This window comes from Amblyomma maculatum, chromosome 9, assembly GCF_055883805.1.
Source record: "Amblyomma maculatum isolate TAMU_Amacu chromosome 9, ASM5588380v1, whole genome shotgun sequence".
Taxonomy (NCBI): Eukaryota; Metazoa; Arthropoda; class Arachnida; order Ixodida; family Ixodidae; genus Amblyomma; species Amblyomma maculatum.
This window is the reverse complement of record NC_139352.1, coordinates 5496948-5518626: the sequence shown is the minus strand read 5'-3', so window position 1 is coordinate 5518626 and position 21679 is coordinate 5496948. Positions and strand designations below refer to the sequence as shown.

Genomic DNA, 21679 nt, shown 5'->3' with positions numbered 1-21679 from the left:
ATCTGTCATAAAACTTGAGTCGCAGGATATTTTGATGAGTCCCTTGGCTGTTCCCTATGTCGTTATAAGAAATCTTTTTGAGAATTTGGACGCTACCTTGTCAGTATGAGCCTTTATCGCTTCCCACCCGAGGGCGACAGCACCGTTTATGATAAAAGGTGATGATCGACCTGTGCCCTGCAGGCAGTGCCATCGCACTCATCAGCGGCGGCTCCCGAGGACGGCCGGAGCAGGCGTCGCGTTGCAGTGGATCAACGCAGGCCCAGCGGAGGAGGCGACGCCAACTGCAGCCACGGGGCACAGGGACGTGGCCATGGTCCAGGCCTGTAGTGCTGGGCCGGGCCACCAGGCGGACTGGGACATCAACGACAGCCACGTGCCCAAGGTACGCCGGAAGCTGAACAAAGGGGCATGTATCTTGGTACACTGGTCATCCAGGACATGAGGCGCATGTTTCTCCGATTTGACGCTGACTGTCAAAGGCAATCGGCTTTATTATCTAGCGTAGGGTTATCGCACCTAGACCGTCTCCTTTCAAACTGGACTAACAGTACGAGGGTGTTGTTTTTGACACTTTATTACGCCACGGCCGACGACAAGCAGGTTTAGCGCCGCATTCTGTGGGACACCTCGAGACTGCGCGCAGACTCAGTATCTGCCTGCGTTCAAGACAAACGAGGCAGCACGCCGGCACCTTTCTTCGTGCCCCGGACAAATATTGACTTCGAGCCTCGCTCCTATTCGCACTTCATCTGGCCCCTTGAACGGCGGCGCTCTCCCGCGGTGGCCGCACGAAAACCAGAAGCGCGGGGTGGTCTGACAAGAGGCGCGATGAGCGGCGCACCTTCGAGTCCTCCCCGAGGGATGGCCCGACGCGTAATAGACGCCGCCGCGGTCGACAACCGGTCGTTACGGCTGTGCGCTGCGTGTCCACGCGGCGCATACTGCCGGCTCAGAGATCGCTCCGTAGGTATGGGCGCCATCCGGTCAGGCCGTGAGCTTGACCGCTAACCGCACCAGGGGCCATCTGCAACGCACTGAATGATAGCACGCTTTGCGCGTGGATGCCGGAGCTCGACGTTCCGGCCCGGCGGTCCACATGCGTGCGCCGTTTATGCGTTTCGGTTGAACATATCGCCACGGTCTTGTTAACATTGCCAAAAAGGACGATTCTGACACAGGCAAGGACTACTTACTGTGCCCACTGTACTGTCTGCTAGCTCTTTTGCGTGTCAGGATCAGTTTATTAAATTCGATACAGTCTTTCGGAGGACAAAGACGAAGGACGTTGGGTGACCGGCGCAGTATATAGTTAAGGCTTTGTGGCTAATTTAAAACTTTTTTTTTCTTTCAAAAAGTGCTTAGCGGTGATCCAATATAGTCCAACAGACCAAACATTTTCCCGTCTCCATCCTTTTTCTCTTCCTTCGTCTCAGTCGAGCCAGCGGGTTGTCTGTGAGCCTGCACACTGCTTCTTAGTGCGCCCCCCCCCCTCCCCCCCTTTCACGGAGAGAGACCTTGTCCACCCCCTTGTGCATATTTATGCTTGGGTTGCAGGCCGCTCCCTCTGCTGTCCTCCCTACGGCCACACACAGAGGAAGTGCTATTCGTAGGAGCGGGGCGGTGCATCTGTATTCCTCGCATGCACGTCACTCAACTCGTGACCAGAGGGAGACATGACGCCCCTCGAGGACGGGTTCGCGGGTGCGTGGCGCACCCAACTGAGCGTCGGTCACTTCGACGAGTTCAGAGCGCGCGTCTGGAACGGGCACGGATCGTACTATTGGAGGAACTTGGGTGCGTCCGCGAGAAAATGCCGCTATTTCACGCGCCGATGCACCCCGCTAGATGACGCGATAATGTGTCACTTGGATGCTGAGCGCGCGAAAAATGCGTTCTTTTTTCTCTTGCGAGTCAATGGCATGAAATGCCTTCGATACATTCAACGCAAGTTTTCCGGGTTATTCGTTTCTCTCTCTGCCGAGACGTGTGGAGTCAGTGAGTGTTGATTTTGCGCTGCACTCGAAACGGCCTTGATGTGCGTAAAAGCGTCAACTGCACGATTGGCGCCAGTCTTGGGTGAAATCTTTCTCTGTGAACGAAACAATAAAAAAAGCACAATAAAAATAATCTTTAATAACGGGCAAGCAGATATTACCGTAAGCCAAATTCGCATTAGTAACGTATTGGCGGAAATCATCAAAAACGTCATGAACCTCTATTGCACCCGCTGCAAAGCAAAGGCTGCAAATCTTTGACTGCCCATGTTGCACACTGCTGCCATGGCCCTGCTCATTTCATTATCTCACCGGCATCATCACCTGGATCTGGAATTCACTCTGTCACTGCGCAAAATAGCACCAGTAATCTCTTCAGAATGCTACGTGGCTCTGCTGCTGTTGTCTTCATCCGCTTTTGGAATGGTAGATACTCACTGGCGGGATTGCCCATGTGTGTTGCAAATTTAGAGAAGTGATTCAAGCTTACTTAAAGTTCCACAGATGTTGGTCAACTTCTGAGTTCAAAAGTAATGAAACGTAAAAGTCTATACCAAGCAAAATAGTCTTCGACGCTATGACATAATCTTGCCCATATGCCCACTTCCTCTTCATTTCAGCGTTGGAAGGTATAGGTACTTAACAGGTCAGATATCAGCTTGCCATTATCACTTAATGGGGGGCTGTATAACCGCCCTATTTCACCGGCATTCAGTTATGGGGCACACATCGTGGCGCGAAAAAATGCCGAATTTATAACAAGGAAATAATTACTAATTAATTACAAAGTAATTACTTTAGTTACTAAGTAATTAGGATAGAACGCTATACGATTGCCACAGAAAATTCGTAGTTTAGGCAAAATCTGCCCGTGTCCGTAGTTCCAACCCGGAACCCCGGTCCCAGGGCATGCAGTTGCTCGACCAACAAGATGCGACCAGCAGATCAATCTTTGGGTCAGGGCTAATTGATCAAAATTCGAGTTGGGAGCAGCGTTGGTCCAATGTTTAGAGGAATCATTTAAGGTAGAATATATTTCTAATAAAGGAATAATTAGCCGTTAGCATTCACCCATGCGCATGCGTATGCCTGCAAAGGAAAGCTATAGCTGTGTTTGATGGATTATACTGAGTAATTTCTCTCTAATTCCTCCACCTTGGAATTTCCCTTAGCATTTTTCCATTGTGCGATTTAATTTCCCTGAGATGCACATGATATCAACAAAATAAAACGCCATCCAGGTAGATTGAGGCAAAATTTGGGATTATTTAACGTGCCGCTGCCATTGCAGAACACACAGGTGTTTTTGCTGTTCAAGGTCATAAAAATGCGGCTGCCACGGCGAGGACTCGATCCCGCAACATCCCTATTAGCAGCTCAGTTTAAAAGCTACGGTGCCATCGCAGTGAATAAAAAGAAGAAAGAAGATGAACCACGAAGTTTAAGTTGTGGACAGCCTTTAGCCGTAGAAAGGAACACGATATGGGTAAAGTTTAAAGACAATTGAGAAGAACATTGTGGGCCAAGAAATAAACGCTAATTAATGAAATCGTTTTGTCCAAAAGCCCATTTCGGGGCGATGTTTGGGTAAAAAAATGTGGAGACTCAACTTAAGTTGAGGACAACGCAGAGCTATGAAATAGAAAATGGTAGGTGTAACGTTAAGAGATATGAAGTGCGCAGAGTGGGTCAGCGAAATGACTCGGCTTAACGATGCTCTAGTGCAAATAAAAGCAAGAAATGGGCACGGGCAGGACATGCAGTGCGAAGAGAGGATAACCAATGGTCGCTAAGGGTAATAAATTAGATTCCAAGGAAAGGAAGGCTTAGAAGAATGTGGCAGAAAATTAGATGTGATGATGAGGTTAGGAAGTTTTCGGGGATCAAGTGGAATGCAGCTATCACTGGACCGGGTTAATTGCAAAAATATGAGACCATCGTTTGCCCTACGGTGGATGTAGCCCGACTGAGGATGATAATAATGATAATGGCTAAACCTCTCTTCGACGCTGTATTCTAGTTGAAAAAAATGTTGGCTAAATAAGAAAGAAGGAGAAACCACCATCGATTTTGTGAAACCGTAAGATAGGCCTTCAGAGTATCGTACGTATTATGACTATACCAATTGGCCCAAACTTCCGCTTCCCTGTACGAGAACCCGAAGGTCGGAGACCCATTCACTTTCTTTGCTACTCCTGGCTGCGCTATTTAGGTTATTTTATTTAGTCCTTAAGTTAGCCCCCCCCCCCCCCCCCCCACACACACACACACATCTCCTTCCCGACCCCCGTTAATTGTATGGCAATGTACAGTTGTTACTTTTGAGATATCTGCGGGCTACTATAGGGAACCCGACGCTGCCTATACCAAATGTACTCCAGCCAATTCCCCTCGTTTATTTCTCGCGGTCTGCGTAACTTATTTGTTTTTGTTTATTCATTACTGTTTTTATGTTTCGGCAAAGCGCAGAGTACGTGTGTATCGAGTGTCAAAAAAAAAAATCTAAAATAACCGATTCATATAAAATAGTAAAGAACGCATTATACTAGCAAGCTCGATAGTCACTCGCTCAGTATACATCTTGAAACCTCTGCGCCAACGAAGGAACCAAATAAAGCTAACGCACCGAATTCGCATGCCATGCCATCGCGCCGGCCACAGTGGTCGCCGTGCGTGTCCCCGACGGCCGTTTTCTAGTGTCGGCGAACAACTCTGGAGATCAGCACGCCGAGATTGTCGTGCTCTTTCGCATTCTCTCCGCTTGTCACCCTCCACAGCGGATGGGGCGATTCCCATCGCAAACGCACTGCTCCGAGCAGACGGCGTCACGACGCCGGCACTCCTCCCCCGAGCTCTACAAAAACGTCTGACCCCCGCATCTCCCCCTTTCGACTGTTGCGGATTCAGCGGGGCAACCGATGATAATCCTAGAACCCACCCCACCGTCGGGTAAGAGGAAAGGTTAAAACGCTAAAAGTGGGCGATCGGATGGGACAGCGTGCAAGCAGACGCTCGTCGTTATGTAAGGTTGGGTGCACGAGTATACGGCTCCAGGCAGCGCTTTTTAGCGCGTTTCTCGACATTTGGAAGAATCGCTACATGAGGTTGCATGGGCAGTCAAGCTTCCTCATCTGCGCTATGCAGGACGGCGGCAAAGTAGGCGTAACCGCCATTTGCAATTCGACGCATCTGAAAGAGGCTGCACATCTTCGTCACAGCCGTGGCTTCGTTCCTGGGTGCGAACTGATCGAGAAATTCACTTCACAAAGCGGGTCGGAAGTTCAAATAGCGCGTCCTGGCTATACAGAGGCAATTAGTGTTGTAAGGTGACTTCTTTAGCGAGTCGTTTACCATGCAAGTCGTATTGGAATCTTCAATGTTGCAGATGTAATTCTGTATCCGCTGCTGTGTGGCCGATGACTACATGCAACATTCTATGACTGATCACGTATTCCCGGGCCAACAGCGTGAGGGAAACTTCTGCGGAAGCTCAATAAAAAACAGGCACAGCTTCTGACGGCTTCGCCACTATATAAATAACTCTCAGTCACGCAAAGTAACTCCAGGTTATTAAGCGGGGTGTGCCTCGTATCTATAGCGCAGTTTTGGGACCACAGGGACAATAATATATATTAGTCGAACGAAGTCTCCAATATGCGTCATTATTTGCAGTTTCTCCAACATTTATAGAAAATTAACCACCGCACCAGAAAACGCTCTTGCGTTTAATACAAGCGTTGAGTATTTTAAAGCGTTGAAGGGAAGGAGATTAGGGGCTTTGTTGGAGATGTTTGCAAATAGAGCGAAGTCTTTGCAGCACGCTTTTGTGCGAGACATTTCAAATTTTGACCTCTGCGCGGCGCCAGCTGTCAGCAGCGTGTCAAATCAGGCGCGCCTGACGGGCGCCTTTAGTCAAGGGGGCTGTTCTATACAAAACGGCATTCGTCGATTTCGTGACGGCTGTTAAAGAGAACAGAGAGTAGAGCACCGCGGCAGGCAGAAGTCTTATCTTACGACTCACCCCCTCCGTGGTTTCGGGCTGTTCATTCACTCGTGCTGTCAAACAATAGACTCCGCTTGTCTTCATCCGATAACGTTCCTCAGCGGCGCTAACGTAAAATCGAAGCTTATTCATACGGTGCTTTTCACAGCGGTACATGTGTTTAGCGTCAGTGGAAGTCTTTATCGAACTGTCGATGTGGTGAGAGAGAAAGAACTTTGCGGATTGCAGGTGAGCGTGTTCGACGAGTACCAGGAGTGGGCTGATGGCCACTGCCGTTACGTGTACCGGCCAGACTGCGAGGAGGCCCGGCGGCACTCTTCCGGTTGGGCCATGCGCAACACAAACAACCACAATGTGCACATCCTCAAGAAGTCTTGCCTCGGGGTGCTCGTATGCAGCCTACGGTGCACCTCCGACCAGGGACACCGGGTCCACCTGCGACCAGCCATCTGCGATAAGGCGCGCAAGAAGCAGCAAGGTATTATTGCATATTTCGAGTATGCCCTTTCATTTAAAGAAGTTGTGCGTATACGTCGTAGGCAAGCCGTGCCCGAACCGGCGATGCCCGGGCCGCCTGGAGGTGCAACCGTGCCGGGGCCATTGCGGCTACCCTGTGACTCACTTCTGGCGCCACACCGAGTCGGCGGTATTCTTCCAGGCCAAGGGCCTACACGACCACCCACCTCCCGAGCCAAAGGCCACGGCCGAAGCCCGGAGGGCACTCAGGGCAAAGCGTGCGCCAATGGACCCCGTCGCAGCAAAGGTCAGGCCTCTTTCTCTGACTCTTCCGGGCAGAATCGTACGTGATAAGTTCAACAGAATCGGAGACGAAATAAACGTGGCGACAACATTTATCAAGGAACCTGAAGATGTATGTATTCTAGAAGCTTGAAACAGTACTAATAACGAGGGACTTCTTAAATGCATTTAAAATATCGTAGTACGGGTCAACCGTGCTCTATGTCGGGAAGCTGCAGTAGGCAGATATCTCAATTCACGCTGCAACTGCTTCTTGTTGTTTCGGTCAGAACAGAGCATACTGTACCCAGGAAAAGGAAAGGAATGATATTTTAGTCATCTCTTAAAAACGGCCAGTACATTCGTGAACACCGTACTGAATTACGAGGAGCGGCACAGTTTTTGGAGGTTGTTTGTACGCCCGCTGAAATGTGAGTACACAGATAATCCATTCCGGGTTCCAAGCAGCCTCGACCTTCACCGCGCATGTGTACAGGGGAATATCAATACACTAAAATCAATGTATATTTCCTCCGCCGGAAATGCGGCTTCTGTGTCTGCATGCACCGGCATGCCATCATGCTCGTTGATATACTGCACTGGTTATCCGCTAGTACCACAAGGTAGATGCGCTTCTCCCGTTTAGTGCGAGATACTTCATTGGACCCAGCCTCCAGCAGGCGGGAGAAAAGAAACGGATAAGCGACGCTCGCGGCGGCGGTACTTTCTCGCGTACATACAGTGGCTGCCGAAGCAGTGCCAAAGGGCGCCGTCCGGGCGCCGTGAAAACGACGGCGCGAGAGCGACGGCAGCATGGGCGCAGCTGCTGAAGCATCTCGGCGATCGGTGCGGTAACCCCCCGAGCAGCTTCCATTTGTCAGGAGGGCATGGTCGCCGTCGTTTTTCTGGCGGCGCGCAAACAAGCGCCCATTTGCCTCTCAAACTCGGCTGAAAAATGACCGCCCTCCCATTCCCGGTACAAACGGCCGCGCGCTTCGCCGAAGGGAACGTCAGTCGATCACTCGGCTCCCGCCGATCCGCGCCTGCTATCCCCGTCTCGCGAGAGCGGTGGTCCGGCTGGGCGGCGAGCAAAATGTCACGGTCTGCTCGCTCTGTGCTAGAGGCGTACTTTGCGAACGGGATCGAGTGCCACGAAGCAGTTGTCTCATGCGCCTCTTCGGTTGTTGAGGGGTTGCCGGTGTGATGAGAGGAGTGGGCGCGCTCTGTTCGAGCTTTACACGCGCGGAACAGCGAGAGGGGATGCGGTTGCTGTGGTAGTCGGTGCGATAGACTCAGGGGATGCGCTTTTTCAGAGCTTGTGGCAGGTAACAAACACCGAGATGGCCGGGTTAGTCGAGCAAGCAGCCTTCCTACCAATAGCGCTGTATAAGGGAAAGAAGCTGGCGTTGATTTAGCGTACATTTCTCGTAGGCTATTATGCTTTCTTTCTTGAGACAGCGCAACGGAGACGCATGTGCACGGGGGCGCTGACTTACATCTTCTTGCGCAGAGTGCCAGTTCTTTATAGGCAGGTACCGTGACAACCTGAAACAACGCGAGAAAACGAACAAGATGAAATGACATAGCTTCACAAGAGTAAATTAAATTATCGTCCTTAAATTGGCAGTAGGAAGCAAGTATTGAAAGGATGTCTGACGCTGTAAGCACTTCTAAGGTGCCCTGCGTTTCTTTGAATTGCCGCCTTGGTGCATTATATTGGAATGGTTTTCTGTGTAGCAGGATTTAGGTGCAAAGTGGTAAAGTTCATTAAAAATACGCTTTGAACACAAGGGCGTGGAAGCAGGCACGAGTACTTTACTTTCACTTCACTTTATTTGTGGGACAAACCAGCATTTATTGTCGCGTGTTGGTACGCTCGCAAATGAACTAATTCATTTGGACGCACCAATAGCAGCAAGCTCGGCGGTCGTTGAACTGTGAACGTCATCTGCATAGCTCTCAATTTATTGTCGCTATAGGAACGTCTGTATAAACCGGTCAAATGAAACTGGAACAATCTGTAACAATGTGCTAGCAGTGTGGCTTGGCTCCAATCATTCGAGATGAATTTTGGCGTATCTTGCACTGCGAAAACAAAAAACAACAACAACAACAACAAAGCTGATAAAGTCGCGTTTCGACGACAGTGAGTGTGAAGAGCGCAAGGTCGTCCTGCGCGCTACAAGAGGCTGCATATCAGCAGTAGAAACAAACTAAGATTACAGTGGCTTAGATTTAGCAGTTACAGATTGCAGTTAACAAAACGCGAGTAGCACATCTTAATCTTCTTGTCCTGCGTGCTTCGTTTTTTTTTTTTTTTATTTTTAAGGCTGACCTGCAATAAAGTTAAAGTAAGCGCGCGGCTCGTGCCTTCGTCATGTGTCCATCGTTCCTTCACAGCTTTGAAAATAACGAATCATACAGGTTATGTTCGGTGGGATTTGCGTCTGTCCCAACTGTCATCGGAACGCGCTGGAGCGCACTGTCGTCGCTCAGTGAAACTTCCTGTGGCTCGCGGATGAAGTGTAAAGAAATTCACTTTGGAGGTCATCTTCAACAAGTATTCGATTGCTTAGCGTCGTGTATCATGGGATTCTTTCGACATTAGAAGCTGACCTCTGTGGAGACTGCTGTGTCAAATGATCTACGGGTGTTCTTTTCATCAGATGTCAAGTGCAGCCTTTACCGCGCACTATAGTCGGATGTAATTTAAGTCTCTAACCAACGCACACAATTCCTCCGTGACGGAAATTAGGTCCCTCTTATAGCTTTTCTGTTACTACATAAATAACTGACCATCAAACGAAATTATTAGCACAACAGTTTCAGTGCCCCTGGCTCGTTAGGTGCACTCAAATATAAATAATTATGTTCACTGTCACACACGCTGCGCACCACTGCCTATAGTTAGACACTGCTGTTTAGTAAAGTTGTATTTTATTGTAGTATATCGACGTTTGACCCAGTACTCCTCTCTAGTGTGGTAAGTGACGACCAAAATAAATATAAATTGCCCTTTATCATTACAAAGAGCTTATAAAGATACACTCAGTGACACTCGGTTCACTGAAATCGCCGTTCCATACGTAAGCGTTAAAACATACTACAAATGACGCAGTGTAAACAAAGACTATTGCTGGAAGCCAGTGCAGAACAAGCAGCGCAAAAGCTAATAAAAAAAACAACGTCAGGTTAATAAGACTCCATACTAAATGCTACAAACTTTATAACGATGTCCCGATCAAACAAAAATTATGGCACAGAGATATTGGCCCCATAAATACCAGAAATTTAGGATGACCACACCGACATTCTGAACTTACTACTTAATGGAATTTCGCCAGTACCATTGCAGAAATAAGTAAGTTAAGAAAAATATTCATTGGGAGCATAAGGTGGGACATTCATGTTTTAAGCCTGCATGCACTTGTTTTTTTAGCCTTGTGTATTGTGTTGTACTTAATTGATTTCATTATTTTTATTTATTTATTCTGCCCTCAGGGCCAAATGCATTATAGTGGGGAGTGGGCTAATTAGTATGCAGAACAATGAATACAATACAGTGAAAACAGTTACAATACAAAATCAACCTCATGCAGAATAAACAAAGTTAGCTACAAGACGAGCGCTGTGGTGTTCGTCTTTTGCGCTGTTTTTCCATCCAATATGTTCCACCAACTCGCCCGTTTGGCTATAAAGTTAGCTAGTGCGTCGTGAAAATCCTTGATTGTATGCAATGGCTGCAATATCGGGTGGACGCGGTTCTCTTCCACGGATGTCCGGGGAAGATATGACAGAAGAAAAGAAAAACGTTTGTGTGGCATTTTATGATGCCAACCTTGCGATGATAGATTTGACGGCAGATGCATTCAGGGAATGATATCAAATCGTCGTGTAGCGCAACGTGATGACGTGCCTTAAGGAATAGTGTCAGACAACTAATTTTACGGCGATATTGTAGCGGTGGAAGGGAAAGATTGGATTTCATAACTGTGATGGTTGCATCCCGGTTATAATTTCTTATTGCGAATGTTTGCGTTTGCAGTCAAGATGATTGCGATATACGTGGAATAGTTTTATCACTGCCATAATTTAATTTATTTTTGTTTCTTTATTTTTATCAAGATTATAATTGCATAAAAATTCTTCCCAACTATATTGTGCAAGAGAGTTCTACTTGAGTTGAGGACAACCCAGAGGGCTATGGAACGAAAAATGGTAGGGGTAACATTAAAAGATAGGAAGCGTGCAGAGTGGGTCAGAGAAATAACTCAAGTTACCGACATTCTAGTGGAAATTAAGAAGAAGAAATGGACATGGGCAGGACATGTAGTGCGAAGAGAGGATAACCGATGGTCGCTGAGGGTAACAAACTGGATTCCAAGGGAAGGAAAGCGTAGCAGGGGGCGGCAGAAAGTTAGGTGGGCGGATGAGGTTAAGAAGTTTGCAGGGGTCAAGTGGATGCAGCTAGCACAGAACCGGGTTAAGTGGAGAAATATGGGAGAGGCCTTCGCCCTGCAGTGGGTATAATCAGGCTGATGATGATGATGATGATGATGATGATGATGATGATGATGATGATATTGTGGCAGAGCCCAGCTTCTGAAGCAGAGTGTTTTTCTGGCATATGCCACCGGTACCAAGATATGCCACCGAGCCCAGGAAAAAAATAAATAAAGAAAAAGCTCTCAGAGCGCAGTGGATTCCAACGAAAAAATTTCTCGTGTACAGAACGTCGCAGCTGTGACTTTTTTTTTTTTTTAACACAGTAGTTATACAATGAAATTGTGGATTATATTTACGTGCACTAGTTACTGAGGTGTCATGAAACGCCAGAAAAAAACCTCAATATACAGCTTAAACGAGAACCCGACGGAAGGTAAGGCAGATAACTTCACCAAGAGAGAGTGCCACTGTGGTTCAAAGCCGACCTGGTCATACACTTTCCTCAATTGAGCAATCATTTAACAGAAATGAGATTTTGTCGAAACAACTGATTCACTGTGCCGCTCCGTCATTTTAATTTTCCATTAGATATGTAAAAACACATCAAGAGGTATACATCAACATATTGCGCTACTGTGAGATTTCGAATGGATTGTGAAATCAAACCAATTCGCTTTTTCAAGGTCCCTTGCAAGACATCCCTGAACTGAATTGCGTCCCTGGAATTGACGAAGCAATGTTCAGTCGTCGTTGCGGAATATCACAAAGGCAGCAATTCACAAATAACGCAAAAATACTCTTTTTTTGAAGCCAAGAATTCACAGGCGATGTTTCCACGCGTAAATTGTAGAAGAAAGCCTAGTGCAATGCGAAAGCAACATTTTGCGTTCTCGCGTGAGGACGTCATGTCCTGGAAATCAACTATATATTGTCGAATAAAGTATTTGTACACAAGCGTTTTAATGGCATTGAAAAGAACAACTATATTGGAAAACGGATTGTCAGGAACAAAAAATCAGCCTGCCATGACATTTGAATTCACGTTATGCCCATATGCACCTGGCAGGAGCTGCCAACTCGGGTCGCTCCTTTCATATGGGAGGGTGATATCAGAATGAGCCGGCCAGAAGCGTTTGCATTCTCGTTATCCCTACGACACACAGGCACTTCCATACGGCTTGGTTGAAGCAGGACTTTATATGTGGGCTGGTAGCTTACGCTCTCGCGTCATACCCTTAAAGGATGAGCTTAAGTGTCCCCAATAATGTAGCACCTTACACTGATAGGGCATGATAGGGGAATAACGTAGCAGGCAAAAGGAGCTTCCGTCGTTGCTTTCGCAGTTCAACGAGGGTTAACCATAGCTTAGGCATAACTAACTTTTTTTGTCATCTAGTACAGCAAAAGTAACAACAACGACGACGACGAGAACTCGTGCATGAGTCAATTGTCTGGACTTAATTGATCACGACTGCGTAACTAACGGGGCCACAAATTTCCTCCCTAGACGCAACAGAATGCCTATTCTCAGTGGTCCTTCATGGTCTCGCAAAGGCATTTGAAGTACTGCAAATAAATAAAGAAATAAATGATTTACATTATTCTTCAGGCAGGTACTTAACAGACGGGCAGGCACGCGCAAACGGCTTGCCTCCGCACTAACTTCAAGAGTACACAGTACGGTAACGTAAGAGGGCATAGGTGGCTGTGCTTCGATGGAGGTGAAACAGAGGGGGCGTGCGTGTGCTATGCGATGTCAGTGCACGATAAATATCCGCAGGTGGTCGGAATTGCTACAATAGCCCGCCACTACGGCACCTCTTTCTCTCTGTTTTCACACTCACCTTCCTCCATTCCTTTATGGCGCAGTGTAGGTGTCCACAGAAAAAGTGTGACAGATACCGTGACATTCAATCAATCAATCAATCAGCCTTTTATTTTCTCTATATTAGAGAAGGAGACAGGACTAAAAGCTCGGAAGCTTGAGAGAGGTCCTGCCCCCTTTTTTACAGTGGTATTGCATCAGACAAGCGTTTCGTTTTACTTTCGTTTAAACCCATTAATTAATTTGAATAATTAGGCAAAGGTTTAACCCTGCCACACCTAAGTCATCAAAGCGAAAGCAGTGGCACGTTTCGCTCGACCCGCCTCTCTCCGTCTCTGTTACGTCCCTCTGGATGATCGAATTCGGCCTGCCGTATTCGCAACCTCTGAGGTGCAGACAGTTCACGAGGTGTCACGTCTGGATCATCCATGACGACTGCTGAGCTTTCGCGATCCCTTAGCACCGGCTAAGTAGCAGCAGAATATTAGACAGAGCGCGTGCCTTGTCTCTAGCGAAGTTGCGGTTGAGGGACGTCATGATTGTCACGTGACTAGGCAAAGGTAGGCGTGCGGTCACCTCGGTTTCGGCTGCATAGTGACGTCATAGCTGCTGTGGCTGAATAACTGCGTATCCAGCCTCCAGTGTCGACATGCAGCTTCCATGGCTTGACACCACGAGCCGACGCCAGGCAACTTATAGGGGTCTCACACATGCTCCGCCGGATTAAGGACGTGTGTCACTGGCCGCGGCTACCGGAGATGTCACACATAACGTAAAAACTTCCCGTGAGCGTCAAAGACGAAAGACAACACCGATAAATCCGGCCGGATTATTCTACCCTATACCACAACCAGCCAAGCCCTTTCAACAAGTTGGTAGGGGTCTTCTTACCCCTTCCCAACGTCAGCGTCAGGCGACAATTGAATAACCGTGGTGACTGTTGACTCGCTGGACTAAGTAAGATCCCTGCCAAGTGGTACTTCTGTTGGAAGGTGTTGGAAGGTACAGGCCAACGTCCTTGCGAAGCGTCTGATAACGATTGTTGACATGCTCGCCTTATATGTCGACTCCGAACACAAGACTGAATTCCAACCTTCCCTATAGTAATCATCGCGTATATAAAACACCACCATATAGGAGACTACTCAGATGATGCCTTTATAGGCTAATTGTTCAAAGAAGGAGGCTACGACCACGATGGACGCTATGCTGCCAAACATCACTGAAGAGTACCACGATGTCACTTCTATTCTTACCTTCAGCGCGCAGAGGAAGCCCGGCGACTAGCTCGGTAATGAATTATAAGATACTAACAGTCCACAGACCCCTATGCATCCCTATGATGTATGCCGACGCCACACCGATTACAAGCCGGATGACTGTGTGGGAGTGGACGCTCGTTTGCCGCTGTGGACTGGGCGAAAATTTTGGCGCTGCTACTTCGGTCCGTGCGAGATCATCAATGGAATTGGAGAATTTGACGAACTCGTTCCCGATGGAGTCAAGTCATGCCAGCGCTGGAGCCGGCGCTTAGGAATTCTATATGTTAGCAAACATATGCAACTAACATAGAAGTTGCATATGTATGCGTTATGATTATGTTGTATATGTTGTGCGGCGTGCGCCTCAGTTACACTAAGCACGCTGGTAGGTTTGAATTTGTGTTTTAACGCGCAGCATACACAGCTGGTTTGGTCGATAAGCCGTCGCCGTACTCCAGGTTGGGCGCTTAACCCATTTTCGGCTCGGGTGTTCTCAGGTGTTGTCAGCAGTTGCCGGAAGTGTTCGGAACGTGCCAGGAATACTGGAGGCCTGTAGTTGATCGATAAGTGCTGGGTAAGGGATGGGAAGTTTGACAGGTGATTGATTTTCAATACTAAAGCCGAAATTGATTGGTTAGTTACCCATAGTTAGAATAATCTTTAAAAGTGAAAAAAAAAAAAAAACAAAAAAAAACATGACAATAAGAATTAAAATAAATCTAATATAGTAAGCAACAATCAATAATAATAATAATAATAATGTGTCCCTGCAGCAGGGCACCTGGGAGCGTCACGCACGTATGATAGCGTACGCCGGTTTTTCTGGCTCTACCACTACGTTGCAGCTTGTGACCTGTGCCAGCGTCGGAAGGAGCCGCAGCTTCAGCCTAGTGGTCACCTTCAACCAATCGAAGTTTACCCTGACCCATTTTCCATCGTCGGTCTTTGCCACCTTGGTCCTTTCCCGACATCGACTTCCGGAAACAGCTAGATTACACTGATTACATAATGCGGTACGCTATCACTCGAGCTATCCCGACCAGCTGTGCCTCCGACGTCGCTGATTTACTTCTTCACGACGTCATCCTGCTTCATGGCGCTCCCCGTCAACACTTTCGGATCGAGGCTCCTGCTTCATTTGTAAAGTTGATGACGACCTGCTCCGCTCATGTTCCACCCGCCACAATTTCACGACGGCCTATCAGCCCCCCCCAAAATGGCCTTATTGAGCGCCTTAATTGGACGGACATGCTGTCCATGTACGTTTCTGACCACCATCGTGACGTCAATTTGCCTTTTGTCACATATGCGCACAATTCGTCCCGTCACGATACAACCTCGCGACTCACCATCTCCTCTGCTCCCTTTCGACAGTTTGCTGCCTGCTGGAGACCATGCTTCCGATGTCATAGCACGCGCCTATTCCGCCCTATACATTGCTCTGGATTGCGTCAGAGCTTCCTAGATGGCCCAAAAACATGTTACGATAATCACCATCGAGATGTACGCTATCCGCCAGGCTCCCTTGTCCTCCTTTGGCTCCCGGCCCGCCGTGTGGGCCTGTGCGAGAAATTCATGCCCCGTTACGTGGGTCCCTACCTCGTCTTGGAGCAACTTAGCGGTCACGTCACTGGGTCACGTCACGGGGGAGTGCCCCGTAACAATAATAAAAAAACAAAACAAGGAAAAGCTGATTCATTGCGTCGGAGTGCCTCGAATAACTAAAAAGAGTAGCAGCATACGATCGAACGCTATTGCAGAGTAGTAAAAATTCATTTCTTGCTTTCTATAGTTGTTTATTTTTGCCCTGTTTTATTTTAGTTATAAATGCGTTAGGGTGATTCGTAATTATTTAACAAGAGGCTAATGCCGCAGAGATTTGTCATCTATTTTGTTCGAGCACGAACCCATGTGCGTGCAGCAATTTATAGTTTGGTGCATCGCAAGAGATGCTATCAGATTTATATGGTTACGTGTGGGCCCCACGCAGCTGGCTCTACATTGTTCGAGATTGTCATAGGCAATTTATGTGCCTTATCTCCTGGGTGTTTTGTCGGTTTTTACTTAGGATGGCCTAGATCATGCGCAATCTGTTCTTCGACGAAGCACGCTGAAGACCAAAAAGCAGTTCCTCCCGTTTGATAGCCTTTTCCAGTCATTCCACACTGCTGTATGGTTGTAGTAATAGATACAACTCACGTCTGCAGTAACCGCCCCACACAATTCCTCCGTGACAAAAAGTAGTTCGCTGTTAAGAATCTTTTGGTTGCCTAGCTAAAACTAAAAAGCTAACCATCAGACCAAATTATAAGCTCAAGGATTTCGATTATTCTGGCTTGTTTGATACAGAGGAATGTCAGAATGTTATCCTGTTAACAGCTCAGCGGAGTAATACACACTTCGCGTACCTCTGCTCATAGTTAGCAACTTCTGTTCCTTTTTTTTTTTTTTTTTTTCAGTTTTATCCTACTACAGCCCATGCGTCTTTAGATAGCATAAATCGTGAATATGCTTTTTATGTATTTTGGTTTTCTCGACTGCATGATAAATAAGAGTCGAGGAAATAATACTTTCATATTTGGACTGAACAAGGACCCCAATAAGAAAGCATTGGGTATAGGTGCCACGGGATATGAATTGGGTATTGGGGATGGTTCACTTGTGGACGGTATAAGGTATGTACATCCGCTGTGATGCAACTTCCTTTTTTTTTTTCGTTTGGTTGAATTGCTTTTCAGTGCGGAAAAGATCATACGGAAAGACGAAATGTTATGAACAGGAAATAGATTTCACAAGAGAAAACATAAGGAAAAGGAAACATACTTGAGCAGGAACGCGATCTGCTGGCCCCGGCACTTCTGGCATTGATTGAGGCAAAGAATTCGAGCAAGACATGTATGTGCAATTATAGACAACTTTTTATTTTTCATACATATTCCTTCTTCAGACTACTCTCGAGCTTAACTGTCAAGACAAGGAGTAATCGCTGCCAGGCATTTCGACCTCGTCCAGTCCGAAGGAGTGAGAGCTGCCTCATGCCTTCTCCCCCACACCAGGCAAGCGCTCAACTGAATTGGGCGTGTAGTCGAACTATAGTTGGTTCTACAATAAGAGAAGTTAGTGCAAAAACTTGGAAGAAGACATAGAAGAGACACATACGACGAATGATAAACGCTCGTCATTCGTGGCATGCGTCTCTTCTGTGTCTTCGTCCAGGTTTCTGCGCTAACTTCATGCATACAACTCAACTGGATTCTGGTCCGAAGGTGCCTCACAACAGCCGTCACTGCACAGCGGAAACGTGAAGATTCGGTCGGAGACAAGTTTGGGGGAGGAATAGAGTAGGTCGATGCGTCTGGCACAGAAGATTACGGATCTCACTCATTCGAGCATAATTTTCCCTCTAGCGTTTTGAAACAGCGCCGTAAAAGGCCTCTTTACGTAGCCCAAAAGGAAGGCTCGCATTATACGCAGACAAGGGTCGAACCCTTAATGACCGCGCCTTTCTGACACCTTACTCTTTTTTTTTTCCCTTGCATGCGTGTTCATGTGAGCTGAAGGCACGCGCACCACGAACAAAATTTGCTGGACCTCCATATATCTTAAAAGCTTGGGCAACAATCGCTGCAGCTACAACATTCGAAGCCGCAAGAAAGGATAGAAAATTGTTCCAGGCGGCTCAAATGCCTTCTCCCCGGCAGTCGTTTGTTCCCTTCCAGTGTTTTGAATTTAAAATATGCGTTATTTAGGATGTCATTTGGGCTGCGCTGGAAGCAACAACGGAATTATCAACTAAGCGGTCAGTTAGCTCGTGAACGCTGTTTGGAGCAGGACGGAACTGCACATCAGAATCGCAAAAAAAAAAAAAAAAGAATGAGCGAGGCAACACTGAGGCCGAAGTGAAGCTGACTAGAAGCCCGCCGGGATGTCGTGTCTCTTCAGTGCTCCCTTTTGTTATTTACAATCGGATGTTCTCTTTGCTTTTTCACCTGTGGCTGCTCGTGAACTGCTGTACAACGTTCGAGGGCCGTCTAAGTGGGAACAACTGAGCTATACGTAGTGCACGACGGCGGCTCTCGATAGCGAAGAGGGGGTGGACGGGGGCGAATTCCTGTTCGGCGCTCACGCACGGGACGCGCTTCCGCCGCCGCGGCGGCAGAGACAGAGGGAGCACGCCAAATTGCCTCCCATTAGCATTATTAGGTTTCAGTCCGGTCCACGGTTTCCCCGACTAATGACGCCAGAAATGGGCCACTTAGCAGCACCGCTTGCGAGTCGCCCAGGCGCCTCCAAGCGGCCACAGCGGTCGCCTTGTGAGCGAGTGCGCATGCGCACTGTTTCAGTGGGCAACTCTCTCCTCGAGACTTTCCTTGCTCATTATTTGGCTTGAAAAGAAATAACGAAAACAGAAAGTAAGGAACCATACTAAAATTATTTATCAGGCGAGGCTTGACCATCGGGTCAGTTGCCTTTATGAGGACCCTATTCTTCCCACCGACTGTCAGCGAACGCTCTGTACCTGTATACATCCACTGCTAACGTCGTGATCCGCTTTGCTCGATTCGCGAAGCGACCGCGATCAAAATCAGCCCATTCCACATCAAAGGACCTTGCCAGAATCGCTGCAGGTAAAAGTGATTCGGAACAATTGTGTGTAGGAGAAATTCGGCAACAAATATGTATGAGCTCCGTCTATGGAAACATCTTCAGTTCATCTTGTGAGCGGTCATTTCACTGCTCCGGTTGCACAACACGTGCTTGGAGTCGATCACTGTCAAGATCCTTTGATGTGGAATAGGTTTAGGTCCCCGGCAAACAGCAATGAGCTGTCCGCCTGAAGCCGTGATGAACTAATATATCTTCGCCATTGTTTGGTCGCAGAGGTCGCCTTGGAGTAGGGTTCTATACTACATGGATAGAAATAGTTTTCCTCATTCAATAAATCGTCCTCTGTGTACAATCACTGAGTGTGCCTTCGCTGGGAGCTTTATTCGCGGTGCATCTGTTGGCATGCATGGTCAGCGAAATGGAGGAGGGCACAGCGACAACTAAACGGCAGCTCCACAAAAGTTAGGCAGAAACCGGCGCATTGTCAGGGATTCAGGGCGCTTCCAGTTCCATCGGCAGTCAAGACCTGGTGCTTTTTTGAACAACACGCTGACATAATCATGACACACAAAAAAAAGAAAATGCCATAGTGGCTGTAAAACAAAACGTGATAGTGACAAGGAAAGAACAAAATATAATAGTAGACGTTTGGAGTATCAAAGTTAACGTATTACGCTGCTGCTGCATAATCGCCTCATCGTATTTATTTTTCTACTTGGTATGTGTTTTTGGCGTTTTCCTTAATCGCCACCCCGCACACTGCCGTACAGGCATATCACTTTGGCCCGCTCGAAGTGAACGCGGCTTACATATACGGCAGCCGCTATGCGCCAGATGTTTTGGGAGGTGTTTATCACTTTTAAGGCGAAAGCCTTTAATGGCTCATACTGTCGGCGTTCGTTCGGTCATACTATAGCTGTCAATAAAATGACGTCACGATGACGTCATCAGAAAAATAAAAATCCTTTCTCCGCCGGAAATCAAACCTTCATCCCTTGGTTCCCCATCCGAGTGCTTTAACCAACTTCGCCACACATCATAATTCTCCTTGTATACCGTGAGGATGATAGTAGCGATTACAATGACGCTGCAATTAGTGATAATTACAATGAAGACATTATCAATGATTATGACGATATATTTAGTTGACAATGATAATGAAAGCAAACATGATGCACCGTGTGCATCAGAAACGCTTAGGCTTTCGCATTTCTCCAGTGTAGATTCTACACAGTGCTCTCGGATTTTTTTCTCGTTATTTTCATATAAAGTGTTGCATAAAATGGTGTTTTATCCTTATCTTGATAACGCACTCCGCATGTGTTGCCATGGCAGCCGAGTTACTTAATGTGCACTAAGTCACTCATTTACTACCCTGAGTGCTTGGCGCCACCGGTTCTAATGAGCTTGCGATTGCGTCCGCGCATGCGCATAGTCACATTTATTATTTAGTGCTCATTCCGGTGATACCACTACATGAAAGCTAAGGCACGTTTGTTATGCACTTGAGCTGGACAGTAACCTCGCGCTCTTATACTCATGTAAGTCGCGCGAGCCCATACAAAGCTTCCCCGCGGCAGTGTTGCAAACTTAGAAATAGAAAACACGCAATAAGAAGCCCCCAAAACACGCTTAAAGCCACTAAATTCAATATTTGCACAGAAAAGCTATAGTTTTGACGCATTTTATTTCGGTGGTCACTCTGTAAACAAATATTTGAACTAGTATAATATAGATAGCGTCCATTTTGCTTAAGGGTAGAAACTTCGGGCTACGAAAACTTCCATTCTGTGGCATATCCCGCCTCCCTTCCATAGTTTTAAGTTAACGTTCTAAAAGCATTTTTTTTTCCTTTCTGTCAAGTGCTGACTGCAAGCATATATATATATTCACTCGCATAAAGACGCCTTCTGCTTCATTTTGATTTGCCGAGCACTCTGAGGGGCAGGGTTCCAGCGCTGCTGACAACGTAAGCCTTCATATAATGTTTTGGACTATATTTGCGAGCAGTTCCCGATTTGAGTGGTATTCACTTTGACTTCATGGTCCGCATCGAGTAATTAGGCGGCATTCGTCATCTATGTTCGCATTTGGTTAGGTAGTTTACGATGCGCAGTTCACTGAATGTCCGAGTCCCTGCGATCGGGAGCATCAGCATGAAGAGAGCAAACTCGACCAACTCGAAGGAGGAATTTTTGGTTAGAAGCATCCCGGTAATTAATTATTAATATAAACAGCGCGAACATGAAGACAAATGACAAGATAAAAGAAAGCCACAGTACAAGCGCTGACTCACAACTATGCCTAAGCCCTTTACTCCAAGGCCCAGATAAAAACAAACATGAATTCAACCTGAGATCGGTGAAGCCCTTGCTAAGCTCCAATTCGGGGCATTCCAAATTAGTGAAGAATGGGATGATCAGCACATGCTTATTAAATGCGTTGAAGAAATCTTGCTACCACGGCATGGGCAAGATTTTGACATACAAGTGACAAGAATTGCAAAGGCCGGTTATCGGGATTCGGCTATTAATGAGGCCAGTTGCCGGGTACGGAAGAGCCTTAAAAGAACGCACAGACAGAAATCCCTGTCCAGCATGGGTGAGAAGAAGAGGAAGGTTGCGGTGGTACCGTATGTGCACAGAATTTCACATGGCCTCAAAAATGTAGGCAAGAGGTATGGTGTTGACGTCGCATTGACCGCCCCGCACAAGATGAAGAGGATTTGCCCGGCTATTTAAAGGGAAAGAGAATCGAAGAAGCAAGAATGTGGAGTGAAACATAGAGACCCATTTGTTGG

The 21679-nt window shown here is 47.1% G+C and overlaps 1 protein-coding gene across 1 annotated transcript in view; it reads left to right on the top strand.

Moving 5' to 3' along the window:
* The first annotated feature begins 201 nt into the window (after positions 1-201).
* The window catches only part of LOC146178153 (uncharacterized), a 42724-nt gene continuing 21246 nt past the window's right edge, over positions 202-21679 (top strand). The window contains exons 1-3 of the mRNA XM_084579709.1: positions 202-385; positions 6229-6478; positions 6540-6763. Of these exons, the coding sequence (XP_084435835.1) occupies positions 314-385; positions 6229-6478; positions 6540-6763 (546 nt within the window). The 5' untranslated portion in view covers positions 202-313. The remainder of the gene's footprint in view (positions 386-6228; positions 6479-6539; positions 6764-21679) is intronic.